Genomic DNA, 20,718 nt, shown 5'->3' on the forward strand with positions numbered 1-20,718 from the left:
GGGGACAGGCGTATCCGCCGATGCATCTGGAGATGGGACCCTGACCACTTGTCCAGAAGGTCCCACTGAAAAGTTCTTGCATGGAACCTGCCGAACGGAATGGCCTCGTAGGCCGCCACCATCTTTCCCAATACTCGAGTGCATTGATGAACTGACACTCTTTTTGGTTTCAGCAGGTCCTGGACCATGTTCTTGAGTTCCTGGGCCTTTTCCATTGGGAGAAAACCCCTCTGTTTTTCCATGTCCAGAATCATGCCCAAAAAAAGACAGCCGAGTTGTCGGAACCAACTGCGACTTTGGCAGATTTAAAATCCAGCCGTGTTGTTGTAGTACTCTCAGAGAGAGAGACACGCTTTTTAGTAAATGTTCTCTTGATCTTGCTTTTATCAGGAGATCGTCCAAGTGTGGGATAATTGTGACCCCCTGCTTGCGCAGGAGCACCATTATTTCCGCCATTACCTTGGTGAAAATTCTCGGGGCCGTGGAAAGACCAAACGGCAACGTCTGAAACTGGTAATGACAATCCTGTACAGCGAATCTCAGGTACGCCTGATGAGGAGGATATATGGGGACATGAAAGTATGCATCCTTTATGTCTAGTGACACCATAAAATCCCCCCCTTCCAGGCTGGAGATCACTGCCCGGAGAGATTCCATCTTGAATTTGAACTTCTTCAAATATAGGTTTAGGGATTTTAGATTCCGAATTGGTCTGACTGAGCCATCCGGCTTCGGGACCACAAATAGGGTTGAATAAAACCCCTTCCCCTGTTGCAATAGGGGAACCTTGATAATCACTTGCTGTTGACAGAGCTTTTGTATGGCAGCTGAAACTTTTGCTCTCTCTGGGGGAGAAGCTGGCAAGGCCGATTTGAAAAATCGGTGAGGAGGCACATATTCGAACTCCAGTTTGTAGCCTTGGGATACAATTTTGAACACCCAAGGATCCAAGTCTGACTGAACCCAGACCTGGCTTAAGAGTTGAAGACGTGCCCCTACCAGTGCGGACTCCCGCAGCGGAACCCCAGTGTCATGCGGTGGATTTGGTAGAGGCCGGGGAGGACTTTTGCTCCTGGAAACTAGCCGTAGCTGGTGTTCTTTTCCCTCTACCTCTGGCGAGGAAGGATGAGCCACGCCCCTTTCTGAACTTATGAGACCGAAAGGACTGCATCTGATATTGAGGTGTTTTCTTTTGCTGTGGGGGAACGCAAGTCAAAAAAGAAGACTTACCCGCGGTAGCTGTGGAAACCAGGTCCGCGAGGCCCTCCCCAAATAAAACTTCACCCTTGTAAGGTAAAGCCTCCATATGTCCCCATTGACGGGTCCATAGGGACCTTCTAGCAGAAATTGCCATGGCATTGGCTCATGAACCCAAAAGACCAGTATCTCTCGCAGCCTCCCTCATATATAACGCTGCGTCCTTGATGTGACCTAAGGTCAATACAATACTATCTTTATCTAGGGTGTCCATGTCAGATGACAAGTTATCTGCCCAAGCTGCAATTGCGCTACCCACCCATGCCGACGCTACTGCCGGTCTGAGCAGGGCTCCCGTAGTCGCATAAATTGCTTTTACGGTAGTTTCTTGCCTGCGATCCGCAGGAACCTTTAGGGTCGCCGTGTCCGGGGACGGTAGGGCCACCTTCTTGGACAAGCGCGTCAAGGCCTTGTCCACCGTGGGTGAGGATTCCCACCGTAACCTGTCCTTTGAGGGGAAAGGATACGCCATAATAATTCTCTTGGGAACCTGCAGTCTCATGTCTGGAGTTTCCCAAGCTTTTTCAAATAAAGCGTTCAGCTCATGAGATGGGGGAAACGTTACCTCAGGTTTCTTTTCCTTAAACATGCAGACCCTTGTGTCAGGGACAGAGGGGTCCTCTGTGATATGTAATATATTTTTATTGCAATAATCATGTATTGAAAACTCTTGGCCACCCTTGGGTGTAACCGTGCATCGTCATAGTCGACACTGGAGTCGGAATCCGTGTCGGTATCAGTGTCTGCTATCTGGGTAAAGGGACGTTTATGGGACTCTGAAGGGTCTTGTGACACCGTAAGAGACATGGATTGACTCCCTGCTTGGTCTTTGGACTCTGCCCTGTCCAATCTCTTATGTAATAAAGCCACACTAGCATTCAAACATTCCACATGTCCACCAAATCCGCCGTCAGCTGTGCCGACGGAGACACTACCACCTTGTGCTCTGCTTCCTCCCTAGATGAGCCTTCCGCTTCAGACATGTCGACACATGCGTACTGAGACCCCCACACACACTGGGATATATGGATATGGGGACAGACCCACAATAAGGCCCTTTGGAGAGACAGAGAGAGAGAGTAGGCCAGCACACACCCAGCGCCACTTCATTCAGAAACAAAGTCCCAGACCTGTAAGCGCTTTTTATAACAAATTTAGCACCAAATCAATGTGCCCCCCCTCATTTTTGCCCCGTTACTTGTACAGCAGGGGAAGAGTCCGGGAGCAGCTTCTCTGCAGCAAACTGTGGAGAAAATGGTGCTGGTTAGTGCTGAGGGATCAAGCTCCGCCCCCTCGATGGCGGGCTTCGGTCCCGCTATTTGTTTATACTGGCGGGATTTTTATATATATACTGCCTCCGCAGTGTCTATATATCTGTGCCAGTCTAATATGAGGCCATAATTGCTGCCCAGGGCGCCCCCCCTGCGCCATGCACCCTTACTGTGCCTTGTGTGTGTGTGGGAGCAATGGCGCGCAGCGCGACCGCTGCCGGTACCTCAAGAAGATCTGAAGTCTTCTGCCGCCTTTGAAGCCTTCTTGTTTCCTATACTTACCCGGCTTCTATCTTCCGGCGCTGTGAGGACGACGGCGGCGCGGCTCCGGGACGAACAGCAAGGACGACACCTGTGTTCCAGCAGTGCTCCCTGAAAATAAAAAACCTAACAAAAGTCTTTTCTAGAGCTCCCCTAGTGTGCAACCAGTCTCCTCTGGGCACAGGATCTAACTGAGGTCTGGAGGAGGGGTATAGAGGGAGGAGCCAGCTCACGCCCATTAAAAGGTCTTAAAGTGACCATGTCTCCTGCGGAGCCCGTCTATACCCCATGGTCCTTACGGAGTCCCCAGCATCCTCTAGGACGTAAGAGAAATATTCAAAGCCCTGACTACATCGAGAGACCTTGAATCAGCTCAAGTAACCACAGGCATCAAATAGGCTGGTTTCTGCGAAACACCTAAACCACTGTTGGCAGAACTATTATCAGAGTTCACAATTTCGCTCTATCCACCTGGAAGATCAAACAGGGGCTCATGTGAGACCCAGCCGCCACTTCAGACACCCGCCTTGCGGACGCCAAAGCCAAAAGCAGGACCACTCTCAAAGAGAGAAAATTTAACACAACCTTTCAGAAAGGTTCCAATCATTGTGACACAAGAAAACTCAACACCACGTCAAGGTCCCACAGTGCCACTGGGGGCCCAAATGGAGGTTGGATGTGCAGTGCTCCTTCCACGAAGGTCCGAACTTCCAGAAAGGTCGCCAATTCTTTCATGAAAGAAAATTTATAAGGCCAAAACCGCACTTAAATGGAGCTTAACTTTAGGCCTGCACCCACACTTACTTGCAAAGAATGGAGAAAAACGACCCAAGTAAAAGTCTTCCGCACTAGCCTTCTTGGATTCACACCAATACACATTTTCTCCAACCATGGTGGTAAGGCTTTGCCGTTACTTCCGTTCTAGCCTGAAGAAAAGTGGAAAACGACTTCACTGGGACTACCCTTTCTGGCTAGGATATGGCGTTCAACCGCCGCACCGCCAACCGCAGCCGCGGTAAGTCTTGATACACGCCCGGATCTTGCTGTAACAGTTCCGCACGTAGAGGAAGGGGCCAGGGATCCGCTATGAGTAAATCTTGAAGAACTGGATACGAAGACTTCCATGTTCAAACCGGAACCATGAGGATCGCCTGAACCTTTGTTCGTCTTACGTTTATCACCTTCAGAAGAGTGAAAACGGAGGGGACACATAGACCAACTGCTATAGCAGAGTGTCCCCTGACCTGGAACAATATACCTGAGATCTCTCGTTGAGGCGAGACACCAATATGCCGAATTGAGGCACACCTCAAAGACCTGTCGCTTCAGTGAAACTTCTCGATGACGACTATATATCTCCCAGATGGAGATCTCATCTGCAGAGGAACCTATTTCTCCGTCGTTCACATCCGGACCGAAGACTGCTAATATAGCGTTTACCAGTCCTTTCACCCAGCGGAAAACTTTTACGGCACCTTCCATTGTCGCTTTGCTCCATGCTCCATGGATGTGGTAGAAACAGAAAACGACATCCACTTCTGCGAACCTAAGAAGGCTGCAGAACTCTTACCTTTTCACCTTCCACTATCTGCACCGAAAGGGAAAAAAGAAAGGTATCGACCCAGTTAAAATAACTGCATCCCACAACAGAATGCGTGCCCAACCGTTTTGAAGGTGTCTAACTCACGAAGTTAGATTTACCAGTAGTATCCGCCGAGACTGACTGAACTGAGGCATATCTCTCGGAGTCAGCCTCAGCACTCCCCCGGCCACCTCTCCTGCGTTCGCATGGTAGCCTGTCGCAATGTTATAGAGAAGAATCAACATAATAAACATCCCTTCTCTTTTTAGGGTAATACTATCTGATGCCTTTTCGAATATAAACACTCCCCCATGTGCATGCAATGCAAATAACTCCAAAGCATAGAAATAAAATATCACTTAGCTTCCTGTGTACGATCCTTTGCGACAGGGCCCCGTGTCGACCAGGAGATGACTTTCACAACATTCTATCCACGACGGGAAAAGAATAAACATTCGGACTCCTTGTGAGGATCTGAGACCAACTCATCACGGCCGACCTAGAGCTTTATCAACAGAGCGACCAGCACATGAGAAGGAATACTGTTACTTCAGCATTCATTATAAATCATAATATGAATATGCATAACATAATACACAAATACACACATATTATATATATAAATATATATATATATATATATATATATAGATATCCAAAAAAGAACAGCGGCACTCGAGGATTTAGGTGAAGTAATCAATTTGTATTCAAGAAGATGATTACATAAAAGCCAACGTTTCGGGGCTTACATGCCCCTTTGTCAAGGTGTGTAACTGTGAAAGGTGATGAAGCTTACCTTATATCCCCGTGAGGTCCGAGTGCAGTGCGCGCGTGAAGGTGACGCCGCCCGACTTCCGGTCGCGGCTCTGTGACGTGTAACGAGGTGCGCCTGTAGCCAAGGTAACCGGAACGCTAAAGACATCCGCCGCAAATGGGCAGTGACCGGATAAAAGTGCGCGTATCCATGGCAACAGGAGCCCTGCAGTGCTGAGAGCTGTGAGAGGTGTATCCGTGAACCGCCTGCTAGAAAAAATAAATGAAATGAAATAAGTGAAAAAAGTGCATTGTGCTCGCTGCCTGGGTACATGGGAACCATCACTATACCCTGGGGCACGGTACGATCCGGGAGCCAGGGGATAAGTGGATATGTCACAACCTGGTGGGGGCCTGACCTCGGTGGTGTGTCAAAAAACATTGTCTGGCAAATGAATAAGCCATAAAGGTGTAGATTTGAAGTCACTACTTTAATGAGTCTGGCTCACAATGCCAATAAAACTCTGATTGTAAAGTATGGCTAGTCCTAACATATAGTTGGCGGCAAAGTCAGTATGCGACGGGGGCTGTACAAAGGGGACAGGCTTCCACCAGGTCTTGACCGCCACAGGCTCGTGAAAAAAAGTGCGGATGAAAACTTTGGGCTGTGTGTGGAAGGAAAAATGACATTGATATTGATATTGTCATTTTTCCTTCCACACACAGCCCAAAGTTTTCATCCGCACTTTTTTTCACGAGCCTGTGGCGGTCAAGACCTGGTGGAAGCCTGTCCCCTTTGTACAGCCCCCGTCGCATACTGACTTTGCCGCCAACTATATGTTAGGACTAGCCATACTTTACAATCAGAGTTTTATTGGCATTGTGAGCCAGACTCATTAAAGTAGTGACTTCAAATCTACACCTTTATGGCTTATTCATTTGCCAGACAATGTTTTTTGACACACCACCGAGGTCAGGCCCCCACCAGGTTGTGACATATCCACTTATCCCCTGGCTCCCGGATCGTACCGTGCCCCAGGGTATAGTGATGGTTCCCATGTACCCAGGCAGCGAGCACAATGCACTTTTTTCACTTATTTCATTTCATTTATTTTTTCTAGCAGGCGGTTCACGGATACACCTCTCACAGCTCTCAGCACTGCAGGGCTCCTGTTGCCATGGATACGCGCACTTTTATCCGGTCACTGCCCATTTGCGGCGGATGTCTTTAGCGTTCCGGTTACCTTGGCTACAGGCGCACCTCGTTACACGTCACAGAGCCGCGACCGGAAGTCGGGCGGCGTCACCTTCACGCGCGCACTGCACTCGGACCTCACGGGGATATAAGGTAAGCTTCATCACCTTTCACAGTTACACACCTTGACAAAGGGGCATGTAAGCCCCGAAACGTTGGCTTTTATGTAATCATCTTCTTGAATACAAATTGATTACTTCACCTAAATCCTCGAGTGCCGCTGTTCTTTTTTGGATATCTGCATTACTATTACTACAGAGGGCACCGGGGTACCAGAACGCCAGTCAGGAGAGTGCCAGTCCCATTTGGGATATATATATATATATATATATATATATATATATAAATAAACATACATATAAGCGGACTGTCCGGAACCGACGGTTCCCCAGTGACATTAATGTGTTCTGAATGTGTATGACCATGTACTGAATGCTCCAGTTGTGGATCTAACAGGAAACCTTATGGTCGACAGAAAACCTAGTATTTGTCGACAGCAGGGAGTAGTAACCAGGCAAAATAACATTCTTGCGACCCCGAGGGGTCCGAGGGAAGTATACATATATAATTTTAATAACACTCCCCCACATATACTACCATGTCTGTGCTCGAGCTACAGGCCCATGGAACTGTACCATACATATACATATAAATATATATATACAGCTATAAGGCAGTTACAGCATGTTAAATTACACCCAGTAATAACAGTTGGTGTCGACAGGGTCACTCACATACTACTGTGTCTCCCATACAGTGTTTACTTTTGACAAGCATACAACTACCGACCTGTTGACTCTGCATCTACTGTATCAAGTACCAACAGGCGTCAGCGATGCCGACAGTGATCCCCATAGCTGTTTGTGACAGAGCACTTACGCATGTCAACACATGTGGACTATAGTGGGCACATCTGACAGGGAACACACAGAAATATGCACAACAATGATTACATGACTATTTCTAAAAAATAGTGCTATATTTCCCTCAATATAACACTAAAAACACTGTGCCCCCCCCCCCCCTCGTTTGCATTGTACACATTTTTGGCGGGGACAGAGAGAAAATGGCGCTGAACACTGTTGTGAGGGCTTCAGCCCCTTTATAATATAGCTTTTATATGCAGGCAGGGGACCATATATAGTGTCTACGCACTATATACCTACTCAAACAATATATATATTGCTGTCCAGGGCGACCCCCCCTGCGCCCTGCACCCATGTAAACCCGTTGGTGTGTGGGAGCAATGGCGCGCAGCGCGACCGCTGCTGTATACTGGCGGGGGTATCGTACACGGTGCCCGGGGCCCGAATATGCGTTCTTGCCAGTTAAAAGAGACCCTCAGTAACTGCTGCCCAGAGCGCTCCCCCCCAGCGCCCTGCACCCTGGGAGTGCCGTTGGTGTGTGGGAGCATGGAGCGCAGCGCTACCGCTGCGCTTACCTCCGTTACTGAAGTCTTCTGCCGTCTGAAGCCTTCTGTTCTTCTAATACTCACCCGGCTTCTTTCTTCTGGCTTCTGTGCGTGGGGTGACGGCGCGGCTCCGGGAACAAGCAGCTAGGCGCACCAAGTGATCGAACCTTCTGGAGCTAATGGTGTCCAGTAGCCTAAGAAGCAGAGCCCTTGAACTAAGAAGAAGTAGGTCTGACTTCTCTCCCCTCAGTCCTACGATGCAGGGAGCCTGTAGCCAGCAGGTCTCCCTGAAAATAAAAAACCTGACAATAAAGTCTTTAGAGAAACTCAGTAGAGCTCCCCTAGTGTGTGTCCAGTCACTCCTGGGCACAGAGTCTAACTGAAGTCTGGAGGAGGGGCATAGAGGGAGGAGCCAGTTTACACCCATTCAAAGTCTTTTAGTGTGCCCATGTCTCCTGCGGATCTAGTCTATACCCCATGGACCTTACGGAGTCCCCAGCATCCTCTAGGACGTAGGAGAAACAATATTGTGAGGTGTTCAGAATAGACTGGAGATGAGTGGAAATGAATGTTAGAGGTAAATAATACCGTAGGATCAAAATTACCCCCAAATTCTGTGATTTTAGCCGTTTTTAACAAAAATCATCCAGATCCAAAACCAAAACCAAAGCACGAAAGGATGGTTTTGGCAAAACCAATCCAAAACCAAAACACGAGCGGGGAATTAGAACCAAAACACAAAAAGTGCCCGCCGCACATCTCTGCAGAAAACATTTTCCTATGCTATTTGTATTATTCAATCCACAAAATGAATGGTTAGTCTTTAAATGAATAAGGTAAGGCAAGGAGATAATCTGGGGATGATGCTGGGTTAAGGGTCTTATTCAGGTTTGTTAGCAAAGCAAAAAACATACTAATGGCAAAACCATTATGCACTGCAGGTGGGGCAGATGTAACATGTGCAGAGAGAGTTAGATTTTGGTGTGTTGTGTTCAAACTGAAATCTAAATTGCAGTGTAAAAATAAAGCAGCCATTTACCATGTGCAGAAACAATATAACCCATCCACATCTAAATCTGTCTGCATATGTTAAAACTGCAGTGCAACATGGTATTGCCCATTAATGTGCATTTTTGTTTTGCTTACAAACCTGAATAACCCCCTAAATACACAGAAAGGCAGATAAACAGATGATCAACGGAGAACAGAAATTGCTGCTCTCTATATTTTTTCTGCCGTTAAAATGTCTGAAAAGCAATAAAGCATTGCTATTTTGTATTGTTACAATAGATCTCATTCTCAAGGAAAGCATTAGAATAACAACGCACATTAACTTACTAGGACATCTTGAGAAGTTCGTTGTTCTCTGGTTTCCAGACTCCTCTCACAAGTTGCTCAAAGTTAGATATCAGGCCACCTCCAGCAGCTGGAGACGAACATGAATCACAGTTACACATTTATTTCCTAATGCACTGTAGCCTAGCATAGGAGCGTTCAAAATAAACAAGAAAAGTTACTCTACATCTCAAACTATTTTTAAACTGAAATCTTATTTAATTGACACAAGATGCTTGCCTCTATTGCTTTTGAAGTCTATGAATGGTTTATGTTTAGTGGCAGATAAGCTTATCTTGGACATCATCAAAGGAGTGGTATGACTCCCCAGGCTCTAGCATCAAATCTGGATCTCTCTGCTATACTGGGTACCTGTGAAGATCCCTGTTCCCTAGTCCGTTATTATAATAGGGATGTTATGGCTGCAATTGATATTATCGCCCCTGTGCGTATAAGACCTCGTAAACCACAACGTTGAGCTCCCTGGTTCGACAACAGTGTTAGTGAGCTCAAGAAAAGGGGGCGTAGACTGGAAAGACAATGGCGGAAGACTAACCCAGTGGATGACAAAATAAAACTAATAAAGCATAATGAAGAATATCAATCGACAAACACCCGTAAGAAATCACAGTTCCTGTCAAATGAGATCACGGCAGCAAACAATAGGCCAGCTCAACCTTTCCGCACAGTGGAGATGCTTTGCAAGCCAGCATGCCTGCAGACTGATGAAGCCCTCTCCCAGGCAAGATGCAACGAGTTTGCAAACTTCTTTGCAGATAAAATATCCACCATCCGGACTGGAGTCTCCACAGTGATATCAAAGGAGTGCCAAACTACAAAGCCTGCCAATATAAGCCACCTGCCTTCATGGACCAGCTTTAACCCAGTGGATGTAAAGGACATTGCCGAAATTGCACTGATTTTGCGTCCCACCTCCTGTGATCTGGACCCTGCCTCAACCAAGTTTCTAATAGGTTGTATGGATATAATTGGTCCTGTCTTTGCAAAAATTGTTCAATGCTCTTTGCAGACAGGCATTTTTCCTGGACCCCTAAAGGAAGCAATTAATCGCTTCTTAAAAAACCTAATTTAGATCCCGACTGCATGACCAACTACAGACCAGTATCATACCTTCCTTTTCTAGGAGAGGTTATTGAGAAAGTGGTTGCAAATCAACTGGAAACCCACCTGACAACCCATGATATCTATGATCCATTCCAATAAGGATTCAGGAAAAGACATAGCACTGAAACAGCCCTGGTGTGTGTGATATATGCTCTTCTGATGGCAAGAGACAGAGGTGACTGTTCAATATTAAGCCTTCTGGATCTCTCTGCAGCATTTGATACCGTGGACCATGGACTTCTCATTGAGCGACTGATACATTTTTGTGAACTGGATGGCACAGTCCTAAGCTGGTTCAAATCATTTCTCAAAGGCAGGTCACAGAGAGTATCGTCTGGAGTATAATCATCACCATCAGTGCCATTCCCATGTGGTGTCCCACAAGGTTCTATACTATCCCCCATGCTTTTTGCAGTATACATGCTCCCACTGGGTTAAATAATCAGGCGCCATGGGCTGGTCTACCACTGCTATGCAGATGATACACAACTGTACTTGTCCTTTGCTCCAGGCACGGATAATCCAATAGCAACCCTAAATGGCTGTCTAGCTGAACTCCAGGAGTGGATGAGTGCCAGTTGGCTGCGACTGAACCCGGATAAAACAGAGGTCCTCATGATAGGACCGCAACATCAAAGGTAAAGACTGCAGCATAGCCAACCAACTGGACTTACACGTGGGGATACAGAATTACAAACCACTGATCGTGTGCGGAATCTTGGCGTTGTCCTGGATGGTGGCTTGACACTTAAACATCAGATAGCCACAATCAAATCCTCATTCTTTCACCTGAGGAACATAGCCAGAATCAAGCACTTAATTCCCTCAGATGATCTGCCAAAAGTCATACATGCATTTGTATCATCTCGATTAGACTACTGTAATGCCCTCTACCTTGGTCTCCCAGCAAAAGAATTGCACTGCTTACAGATGGTGCAAAACACAGCTGCCAGGCTGTTAACCGACCAGCCCCATTCTAGCCACATAACACCCATACTCTACTCCCTTCACTGACTGTCTGTAAGATGGTAAATCATCTTCAAGATTGGCTTCCTGAGTTTCAAAGCCCTACATGACCAGGGCCCAAGGTACCTGAAGCAGCTTCTGACCCCATACTGCTCTACTCGATTACTGCAATCTGTAGATGAAGGACTTTTACCAGTACCTAGAATCTCCCGTAATTCATCTGGGGGTCGAGCTTTTAGTCATGTGGCTCCGACTCTATGGAACTCACTTCCCCGCACAGTGCGAGAGGCCCCAACTATAGAATCCTTCAAAAGTAGACTCAAGACTTTCCTGTTTGCTCAAGCATTTCCATAATGTCCCCTTAGTATAAACATCAGAGGTTCTCAAACTCGGTCCTCGGGGGCCCACACAGTGCATGTTTTGCAGGTCTCCTCACAGAATCGCAAGTGAAATAATTAGCTCCACCTGTGGACCTTTTAAAATGTGTCAGTGAGTAATTAATACACCTGTGCACATGCTGGGTTACCTGCAAAACATGCACTGTGTGGGCTCCCGAGGACAGAGTTTGAGAACCTCTGATCTACATGCTTCTGTATTTTATGAAAAGCTTTTCTGTACTTTATTATTGTCTGTACTATAGTATGCTATGTATCTGTTAAGCGCCTTGAGTCCTATTGGAGAAAGAGCGCTATATATAAATAAAAGTATTATTATTATTAGAAACTGGGTAAGGTGTCATAATGTTAAGTACTATTATATGACCTGGTCAATGATAAATTGTCACACAAGTAATACAGCGTGCCATTTCTTTCCCATCATGAATGGCCCATAATGACACTTACGTGAAACAGCTGCTCCTAGCAGCCAAGTAAAGAAGGACAAGACCAGCACAGTATTAAATAGTCCTGACTGCAGCCATATGAGTTTTGAAAAGTCCAGTTACTGTACCCTATAAAAATTACAAGTGAACCTATTTGATGCTGGTAAACAGAGAACAGAAAAAGGAAATATAGGGGCTGATTCAGACCTGATCGATAGGGTGCGTTTTTTGGATCCCTGCGATCAGGTAGTCGCCGCCTATAGGGGGAGGGGGAAATCGCTGTGCAGGGGTGCGATCGCATGTGCAGGAGAGCTGCACAAACAGGAGTTTGTGCAGTCTCTGCAGAGCCCAGGACTTATTCTTCCAGTGCGATGATCGGGGCCAGAGCCGACGTCAGAAACACTCCCTCCAAACGCCTGGTCCCTCCTGCGTTTTTCCGGACACTCCTCTAAAACGGTCAGTTGTCACCCACAAACGGCCTCTTCCTGTCACTCACCTTGCGATTGCCTGTGTGATCGCTTTTTTCGCACCATCCCGTCGCAGCGGACCGTCGTGCCTGCGCATTGCGGTGCATATGCAGTTCAGACCTGATCATCCGCTGTGCGAAAACACACAGCAGCGATCAGATCTGAATCGGCCCCATAGTGTACACAAGGGGTTCTCAAATGTGGTCCTAAAGGCACCCCAAAGGTCCAGGTTTTATGTATAACCATGGCTCAGCACAGATGGTTAAATCATATTGACTGAGATGCTAATTAAGTCACCTGTGGCCAAGCATGGATAAACTTAAAACCTGCGCCGCTGGGGTGAGGACCGTGTTTGAGAACCTCTGTTGTACACTGTATAAAATGGTAATGACTTTACAAACGTATGTCCATCATATGCTACTCACCTAAATTACCATGAACGGATGCACTGGTAGAACCTGATATTTCTATTTATATCTATACAAGTCTGTTTTGGATTACGGTTATATTTTATTATATTCGGAAACACTATATACTTGATCCCCAGCGCACCTGAAGCATCTTGGGTACTTGCTGGGAAAAAAAACTTTACAAAAAAATACAAAAAACATACATGTGTTTTACTTTTAGCAATATATATATTTAGAGAAATCCTTTGAAAATCCGGAGAAAAAAATTCAGATCCCTAGAAAGGTTCTTGCTGCTTTCCCTTTCCCTGAGGGGGATAGGAAAAAATGGGAAAACCCACCCATAGTTGACGCATCTGTATCCAGACTCTCAAAAAAGGTGGTTTTACCTGTTCCAGGATCTACCGCATTAAAAGAACCGGCTGATCGCAAATAATGTTCAATATATGGCCTCCCAGTAGCCTATTTGCATAAATGTTTCTCTCCTGGTCTGTGCACCTCTGGAGTTAGATAGGTGCAGCTCTGGAGTCAGGCACAGTGTGTGTGTGTGTGTGTGTGTGTGTGTGTGTGTGTGTGTGTGTGTGTGTGTGTATATATATATATATATATATATAGATAGATAGATAGATAGATAGATAGATAGATAGATAGATAGAGAGAGCGATAGAGAGAGAGAGAGAGAGAGAGATCTAACTAGATAGATATACCCAGATTTTTGAGAACCTGGCAACTGCTATCTCATCACAGTCGTGCAAAGACTACCAGGAATGGCTAGTGAAAACAAAGAAGGCCCTTAATGTGGCCAGTCGGTATTACTCAGTTGCCATGGAGAATATTTTTATGTAGATTGGGCAAAAACATTTTCTATTGCTGCAATACAGACTTCACATTTTGCAGCCGCAGTTCCCAAATTTGAAATAACTTCAATAAGATTCTTTTATCACTGATAAATTATTGAGTACTGATAAATCAAGCAGACAGGAATACCCAAAATACATGCATGAAGCACTTTAAGACTCTCAAACTCATGCCAGAATTTGTTCCTCCACTGGATTATTTCACAAACAAACAACTGTTGTTGTTTCACCTGGAATATTAGGAGTTTAACTTTGTTCATTTGATTGCTAAATGTCAGCTAATTTAATATACTAATAAAATGGAATATTAAAAGGAACTACAGCTGACTGAAAATGATTTCAATCACCAGCAGAATTAGTACCCAGAACAAAGAATTTATGTTACGTGACAAAGTGTGTATGTGTGTGAGATGTGATAGCGTATGAGATGTGTGTACATAATATGCTATACTGTGTAATGAGGTGTATGTCTGTAGTATATAGAAAATTGTGTAAAACGGTAACTTTTTTTTTTTTTTTATTTAACAATTTTTATTAGTGGTATATTTCCAAATTACAACATTTGTATACAATAAGACATGGAGCATAGGTTACACAGATGTTGAAAAATGTAAGTTAGTCTTATCTAGTCATCTTTGAATCGAGTATGTGCCTGGTAGCACTGCATGGTGGAGGAACAGATCAGTATATGTTATACTGAGGAAATATCCATATAGCAAAAAGGCATCATAACATCTACCACTTGAACCCGTTTAACAATATTGTGTAACAAAAGATAAACTATAACGGTGTTAAGAACTATTCAGTTATCTTTATCGATAGCTATCATGCCTGAGTAAAGTCGTCTATTCCTGTAAAAGAGCTAGTGGTATATTGGAGTAGAAGGAGATAATCGCCATACCATAGATGATGATATTTGTATATCACATTAGCCATAAGATGTTGCTCCACGATATTAAATAAGGAACAGTATACCGAAATATAGGGTAAGAGAGAGGAAAGAATAGTTATAAAGAGATAGAAAGTGGGATAAGAAAGAATGAACCTCAGAAGATGAGCCCAGAGAGAGGCTAAGAAAGGACAGAAATAGAGAAAGGAAGTAAAGAGGGCAAAAGGAGTGGTTTGGAAAGATGAAGAGAGAAAAAAAAAAAATACAGCTCTACCATAATGTAATTGTGAAAAAGGCGATATTTGATGATAACACATTATTAGCGTAACCTATATATCTATCTCTGTCAAGACAAATACTTCAAAGAATAGTATGGGGGGGTAAGTGAGAGAAAAAAAGAAGTGTAAAAAGAAGAAAGGTGGGGTGGGGGGTGGGTGGACTCTCCGAACCTGGGCGGCACGTTAGAGGGGTGAGGAGTGATACTATGAAGAGAGTGTGGAGCCCTCGAGTATGTAATGGAGCCTGGCAGATGAAAGTATATATGAATAAGAAAAATACATTAGTGAAGAGACCAACGAGCGATGTCAAACATTTTGGTTAGCGAGAATCTCTCTTCGTCTGGTAGGGACAGTAGGTAGTAGTGCCATTTGTTCAGAAATTTAGATAGGATCTCTCCTCTGGCCAGAATCAAAGATCTTCTGTCAAAGAGGAATATCTGTCTAAGCTTCTGCAGTACCTCATTGAGGGATGGTGCAGATTTGGTGGTCCAATGAATTAGGATTATCTTTTTTGCAATCGTCACTATAATGGTAAGTAGTGGATGGATCTGAGGTGAGAACGGACCAATTTTCCAGTTTGTGAAATTTGCGCATAAGCATGCTAAGATGTCAGGTTGTATCCTAGCTTGAAATAGTCTGTTAATGTAGGCTATAACTTTGTGCCAGAATTTTTTGATCTTCCCACATGACCAAAAGGAATGTAGGAATCTGGCCATGTGTGCTGAGCATTTTGGGCAGTTTCCTGATTCCTCCAAGACCATATGGCTTCTCTGTGCTGGAGAGATGTATGCTCTATGGATAGTTCTGAAGTGGACCTCTTGTAGATAAGAGGAGTTAAGCCAACTCATGGATTGACTAAAAGTTGGGCACAGATCAGAGATTTCGACTACTGTGGGTATGTCTTGTGACCATTTCGAGGGATTGGGTGGTGGAGAGGTAGGATGTCTGGCTAACATAAGTTTAGAGTATAAAAGACTAGTCTTGTATGGTCTGCGTGTTAGGGATTGGAGTAGTATTAGTATTAGATCTTGTGTGTCCGGATGGAAATTATGTGTATGTATAGATGTTGCGAAATGGCGGGCTTGTAGAAACATGAAGAATTGGTTATTAGGGAGTTGGTAGGTCTGTTGAAGGGCGGAGAAAGGGAGAGGTATTCCCCCCTGGGTCAAAAACTTTTGATGTTGTCGATAGTCCTTTAGCCTTCCAGTCAAGGTACTGGCGATTGGTTAACGAGGGTGGGAATCGTGGGTTGCCCCAAAGCGGGATGTGTATGGATGAAGTGTAATCTCGGTGTAGGATTTTGTTGATGGAGAGCCATGATTTGTATGTATCTGTGAAGATGATGTTATTATAGATATGTGGTGGGATGTCTTGCTTCCTGGCGTGGAGCAATGCACATGGGGAGTATGGAGCAAACATGGCTGTATCAAGATTTACATCTGTGTAGGTGGAGGATTCTAAAATCCAGTCAGAAATGTATCGGAACTGTCAAAGTCAGAAAAATGTCTCAATGCACGTTGCCATATTTGCACCGCACACTGGTCCGCGCTGCGCGTGCATGCGCTCTCCCGTGGATTCGCATACCCGCAATAACGTGCACTCGCAGGCGCGGTATGCGTATTTACGGTAGAGTTTATGTAGTCGTAGCGTGCGACTCATTCGTTACAAATGTTCACAATTAATGTAGTTTATAGATCATGGTCCCTTTGATAGATTCTGAAAGTTTGGTTAAAATACAATGTCCCAGAGCTGAGGAATCCCTCTTTATATCGTACGAAGGGTCTAACAGGAATCATACAGCAGTGTTTGGTACCCATCGGGAGAGTATTTAATTAGCAATATTCCGGTGTTGGTTTGGAGCGTATTAATCGCTCGTGCGAATAGTTATGGACATAAGAAGTTTATGTCCATTTCTATTAATTACACATACTCAGGTATGCGGCGGGAAACCCAGTTTCCCACCCACCTGAGCTGTTGGAAATCGTCACAGCCCACCTGTATGAATCACCCTATGACCTTTTGTTATGATGCAGGGCCGAATTCCTTCGGCCAATGGACAATGGGATTGTAGGACCAGGAGATTGCATTGTGTGTGGGGCATAAATAGGCAGGCCGACCACATCCAGCCCTCACTCTCTCATCAACGGTTATCTGCTGATAGCCGGGAGCTGGATATCGAGGCGCAGGCGATCATACCCTTTGTGCGTAAGTTTCTCTCCGTAATCATTGTCTTTCTGTGAGCCAATCTCTCTCTCTCTCTCTATCTCTCTCTCTCCTCTTTTCTCTTATATCTCTCATAGTATTATAGCATTGTATTGTATTGCATTTAGGTCAGAGTAGTATTGTCTTTTTGTATTTATTGTTTAGTTCTGTGGTTAGGAAGTCTCTGTTATATTGTAGTGTATCATTTGTACTGTTATCCCCTTTTACAAGTATATTAGATATAATACAGTTAATAGGCCTTGGAACCTAAACCAGTATCTGTGTATTTTCTATAGTGTTAAGTGTTCACTTGAGCGTCGGTGACGCTCAAACAGCTTTGTAGTTAGTCAGGTTACACAAGGTTGCACTTACACCCTGTACTCACATTAAGGTATTCAGTGTATTTCATTGGTATAAGGTTTTATCATAAAGGTATAGTGTTGTGAGCGTCTGCATCGCTGGTGACCTCCTCGTGGTCTCGAGCGTAAGCTACGCCATAGCGAATCATTACCCTAGACATAACCAATAACGTGTCCTGTGATCGCTGGGCCGTGAGCGAACGTGACGCTTGAGCGTCTCGCCTACGGCTGAGCGATCGTTACGCAACTAGCGTACCATTACGGTACTTCTTAAGTAAACAGCGTACAGTGTTCTTAGCTTCATAAAGGGTTGTTTATACGACAAGGGAATTTAGCATTGTCAATTGCGGGCTCGTCCTATCCTTCTCATATCTGCACTAGGTAGATCAGCAGACATTATCCCTCCAGCAAAGGGTGGGAGGTTGTCTCACAGTGCTGACGGGATAAGCGTCTGCTTCGCTTAGATAAAGAGTGCTGAAGGAATCCGGGAACCGGAAGTAAGAACAAAACGCTTGTGTCTTTTAAAACTGTTTTATTTTTCTTTTGTCTTGCGTACGCATACATACCTGCATTTCTTTTCACTTGTGTATTTCATTTTTCGTATATCACTATTCCTGTTTGCCAAATTTTATAGTTGATAGAAAGTGCTAAAAGGAGATTTGCTGTTATTTAATAGTAGAGGTAATAGTTAAAGTATAGAACAACACACGGTTTGTCTGAAGATACAAGGCAGTCAGTGTGGATTGCGGTAGATGATCAGGGATCACCTACATTGATAAATAAATATATTGTGTTACGGTGGATCCTTTGCATTGCGTACACGTGTCGCTAACAAAGACTAGCGTACGCAATCCAAAAGGCAGACGCACGCAGCGTTCATTACGCAACGTAGCGTCCGGTTACGCCCACGTAGCTCAAGTTGTGATAAAGTGAAGTAACGCAAAGGCGATAATTAACGCGACGCGGTAAATAACTGTCGAAGTCAGAAAAATGTCTCTATGCACGTTGCCATATTTGCACCGCACACTGGTCCGCGCTGCGCGTGCGTGCGCTCTCCCGTGGAGGCGCATACCCGCAATAGCGTGCACTCACAGGCGCGGTATGCGTATTTACGGTAGAGTTTACGTAGTCGTAGCGTGCGACTCATTCGTTACATATTTTCACAATTAATGTAGTTTATAGATTATGGTCCCTTTGATAGATTCTGAAAGTTTGGTTAATATAGAATGTCCCTGAACGGAGGAATCCCTCTTTGTATTGTGCGAAGGGTCTAACAGGAGTCAGACAGTGGTGTTTGGTACCTATCGGAAGAGTATTTAAATAGCAATATTCCGGTGTTGGTTTGGAGCAGATTAATTGCTCGTGCGAATAGTTATGGACATAAGAAGTTATGTCCATTTATTCATTATTATTTGTCCTTACTTAGTCATGCATCTGAACAGTTGGAGACAGGCATCAGTAGGTCTCAAATGTCTCTTTGACCTCAGAGATCCCCCAAACAATAGTTTGCATGTTAAGAGGGCCTCATCTCTACACATGCATAAGGTAAACACAGGAATAGTAATTGAAGATCAATTGTACTCCAAATCAGTATCTTTCCCGCAGACGGAGTACAATAGTCTTTAATTACACTGAGCTTTTGAGACTCAATGAGGAGGGTCAACACCTGTGTTTACAAATGGGGCTGGATTTGTATACAAAGAGAATGGTGACTCAATACAAAGGAGAAAGAAAGACCCCTCCCCCAGGTACTGGTCAAACAGGAAGGTAGTGGTCAGGTGTGGCCTCAGAGAGCAGATGTAATGTAGCTACACTCACAGACACACACACAGCTACCTGGCACCAAGCAGCATGGCGGCTGAATCCCCAGGACATCTTCCAAACTAAAGGCTAAGTATTGAACCTCACATGGCTAGATAAGGAAACAGATAGATTGCTTTCTGGTTTAAATAGGATATTGTAACTTGGTTGTGTGATTGTTGGGTGTTTGTGGATACTCTGTGAAGTCTGTGATAAATTGGAACAGTATACAATCTGTAGCATAATATTTGTGGTATTTGTTTGCCAATGGAGATTTAAAATAGATTGTGCTGGTTAGTTATAATATATATCCTGTTAATCATAAATACCACCATGCAGTTACGTTTGTGTTAATTACATTGTGATCTGGTCTTGTGATGAATATGCTCTGGTTATTGAGATACTGAAGTTGTTTGGGATGTGAAATTATGAGATGGTTCTAGGAAGTTGGATTACATTGTGAAAGGTGTTTTAGATGGTTTGGAATTGTAAAATCAGAACATATGCATTGTTTTGAGGCTTGGACATTTTGGAAGAAAATGGAGTCTTGTGTTTTCTGCTATGTGATTGTGGTTTAGTATAGAGTGCCATGTGTTTGGACCTGCAAATCTAAAATGGCTGCTGCTGGATGTCTTCCCCTCCCCCTTTCAGCCATGTGGTGTGGTCTTTGGAATCAAGTGGAGGTTTCTCAAAATGGAGTCTAGCTTCCATCCCATGCTGTATTCAGCATTGACTAACTGCGCAGCGATTGTCTCTCACATGTGTAGTTTTATCTGCAACCATGTTGTCTCTTATTTAATGTTATCATGAGCCATTTCTCTCTATCTCTCTCTTCTTCTCTTCCCCTTCCATTTTCCCATAAATAGTAATTGTATTGTATTGTATTTCTTGTGTAGTTATCTGGTTAGGAAGTCTCTGTTATATTGTAGTGTATCAATTGTACTGTTATCCCCTTTTACAAGTATATTAGATATAATACAGTTAATAGGCCTTGGAACCTAAACCAGCATCTGTGTATTTTCTATAGTGATAAGTGTTCATTTGAGCGTCGGTGACGCTCATGCAGCTTTGTAGATAGTCAGGTTACACAAGGTTGCACTTACACCCTGTACTCACATTAAGGTATTCAGTGTATTTCATTGGTATAAGGTTTTAACATAAAGGTATAGTGTTGTAAGCGTCTGCATCGCTGGTGACCTCCTCGTGGTCTCGAGCGTATGCTACGCTACAGCGAATCATTCCCCTAGACATAACCAATAACGTGTCCTGTGATCACTGGGCCGTGAGCGAACGTGACGCTTGAGCGTCTCGCCTACGGCTGAGCGATCGCTACGCAGATAGCGTACCATTACGGTACTTCTTAAGTAAACAGCGTACAGTGTTCTTAGCTTCATAAAGGGTTGTTTATACGACAAAGGAATTT

The 20,718-nt window shown here is 44.5% G+C and overlaps 1 protein-coding gene across 2 annotated transcripts in view; it reads right to left on the reverse strand.

Annotated features, from left to right (window-relative positions):
• Positions 1–20,718, reverse strand: part of TMEM38B (transmembrane protein 38B) — a 272,063-nt gene that overhangs the window by 56,116 nt on the left and 195,229 nt on the right. For both annotated transcript variants that reach the window (XM_063914142.1, XM_063914143.1), the window contains exon 4: positions 9,129–9,216. In XM_063914142.1, coding sequence (XP_063770212.1) covers positions 9,129–9,216 — 88 coding nt within the window. The remainder of the gene's footprint in view (positions 1–9,128; positions 9,217–20,718) is intronic.

The sequence above is a fragment of the Pseudophryne corroboree genome, chromosome 1 (genome assembly GCF_028390025.1).
Source record: "Pseudophryne corroboree isolate aPseCor3 chromosome 1, aPseCor3.hap2, whole genome shotgun sequence".
NCBI classification, from domain to species: domain Eukaryota; kingdom Metazoa; phylum Chordata; class Amphibia; order Anura; family Myobatrachidae; genus Pseudophryne; species Pseudophryne corroboree.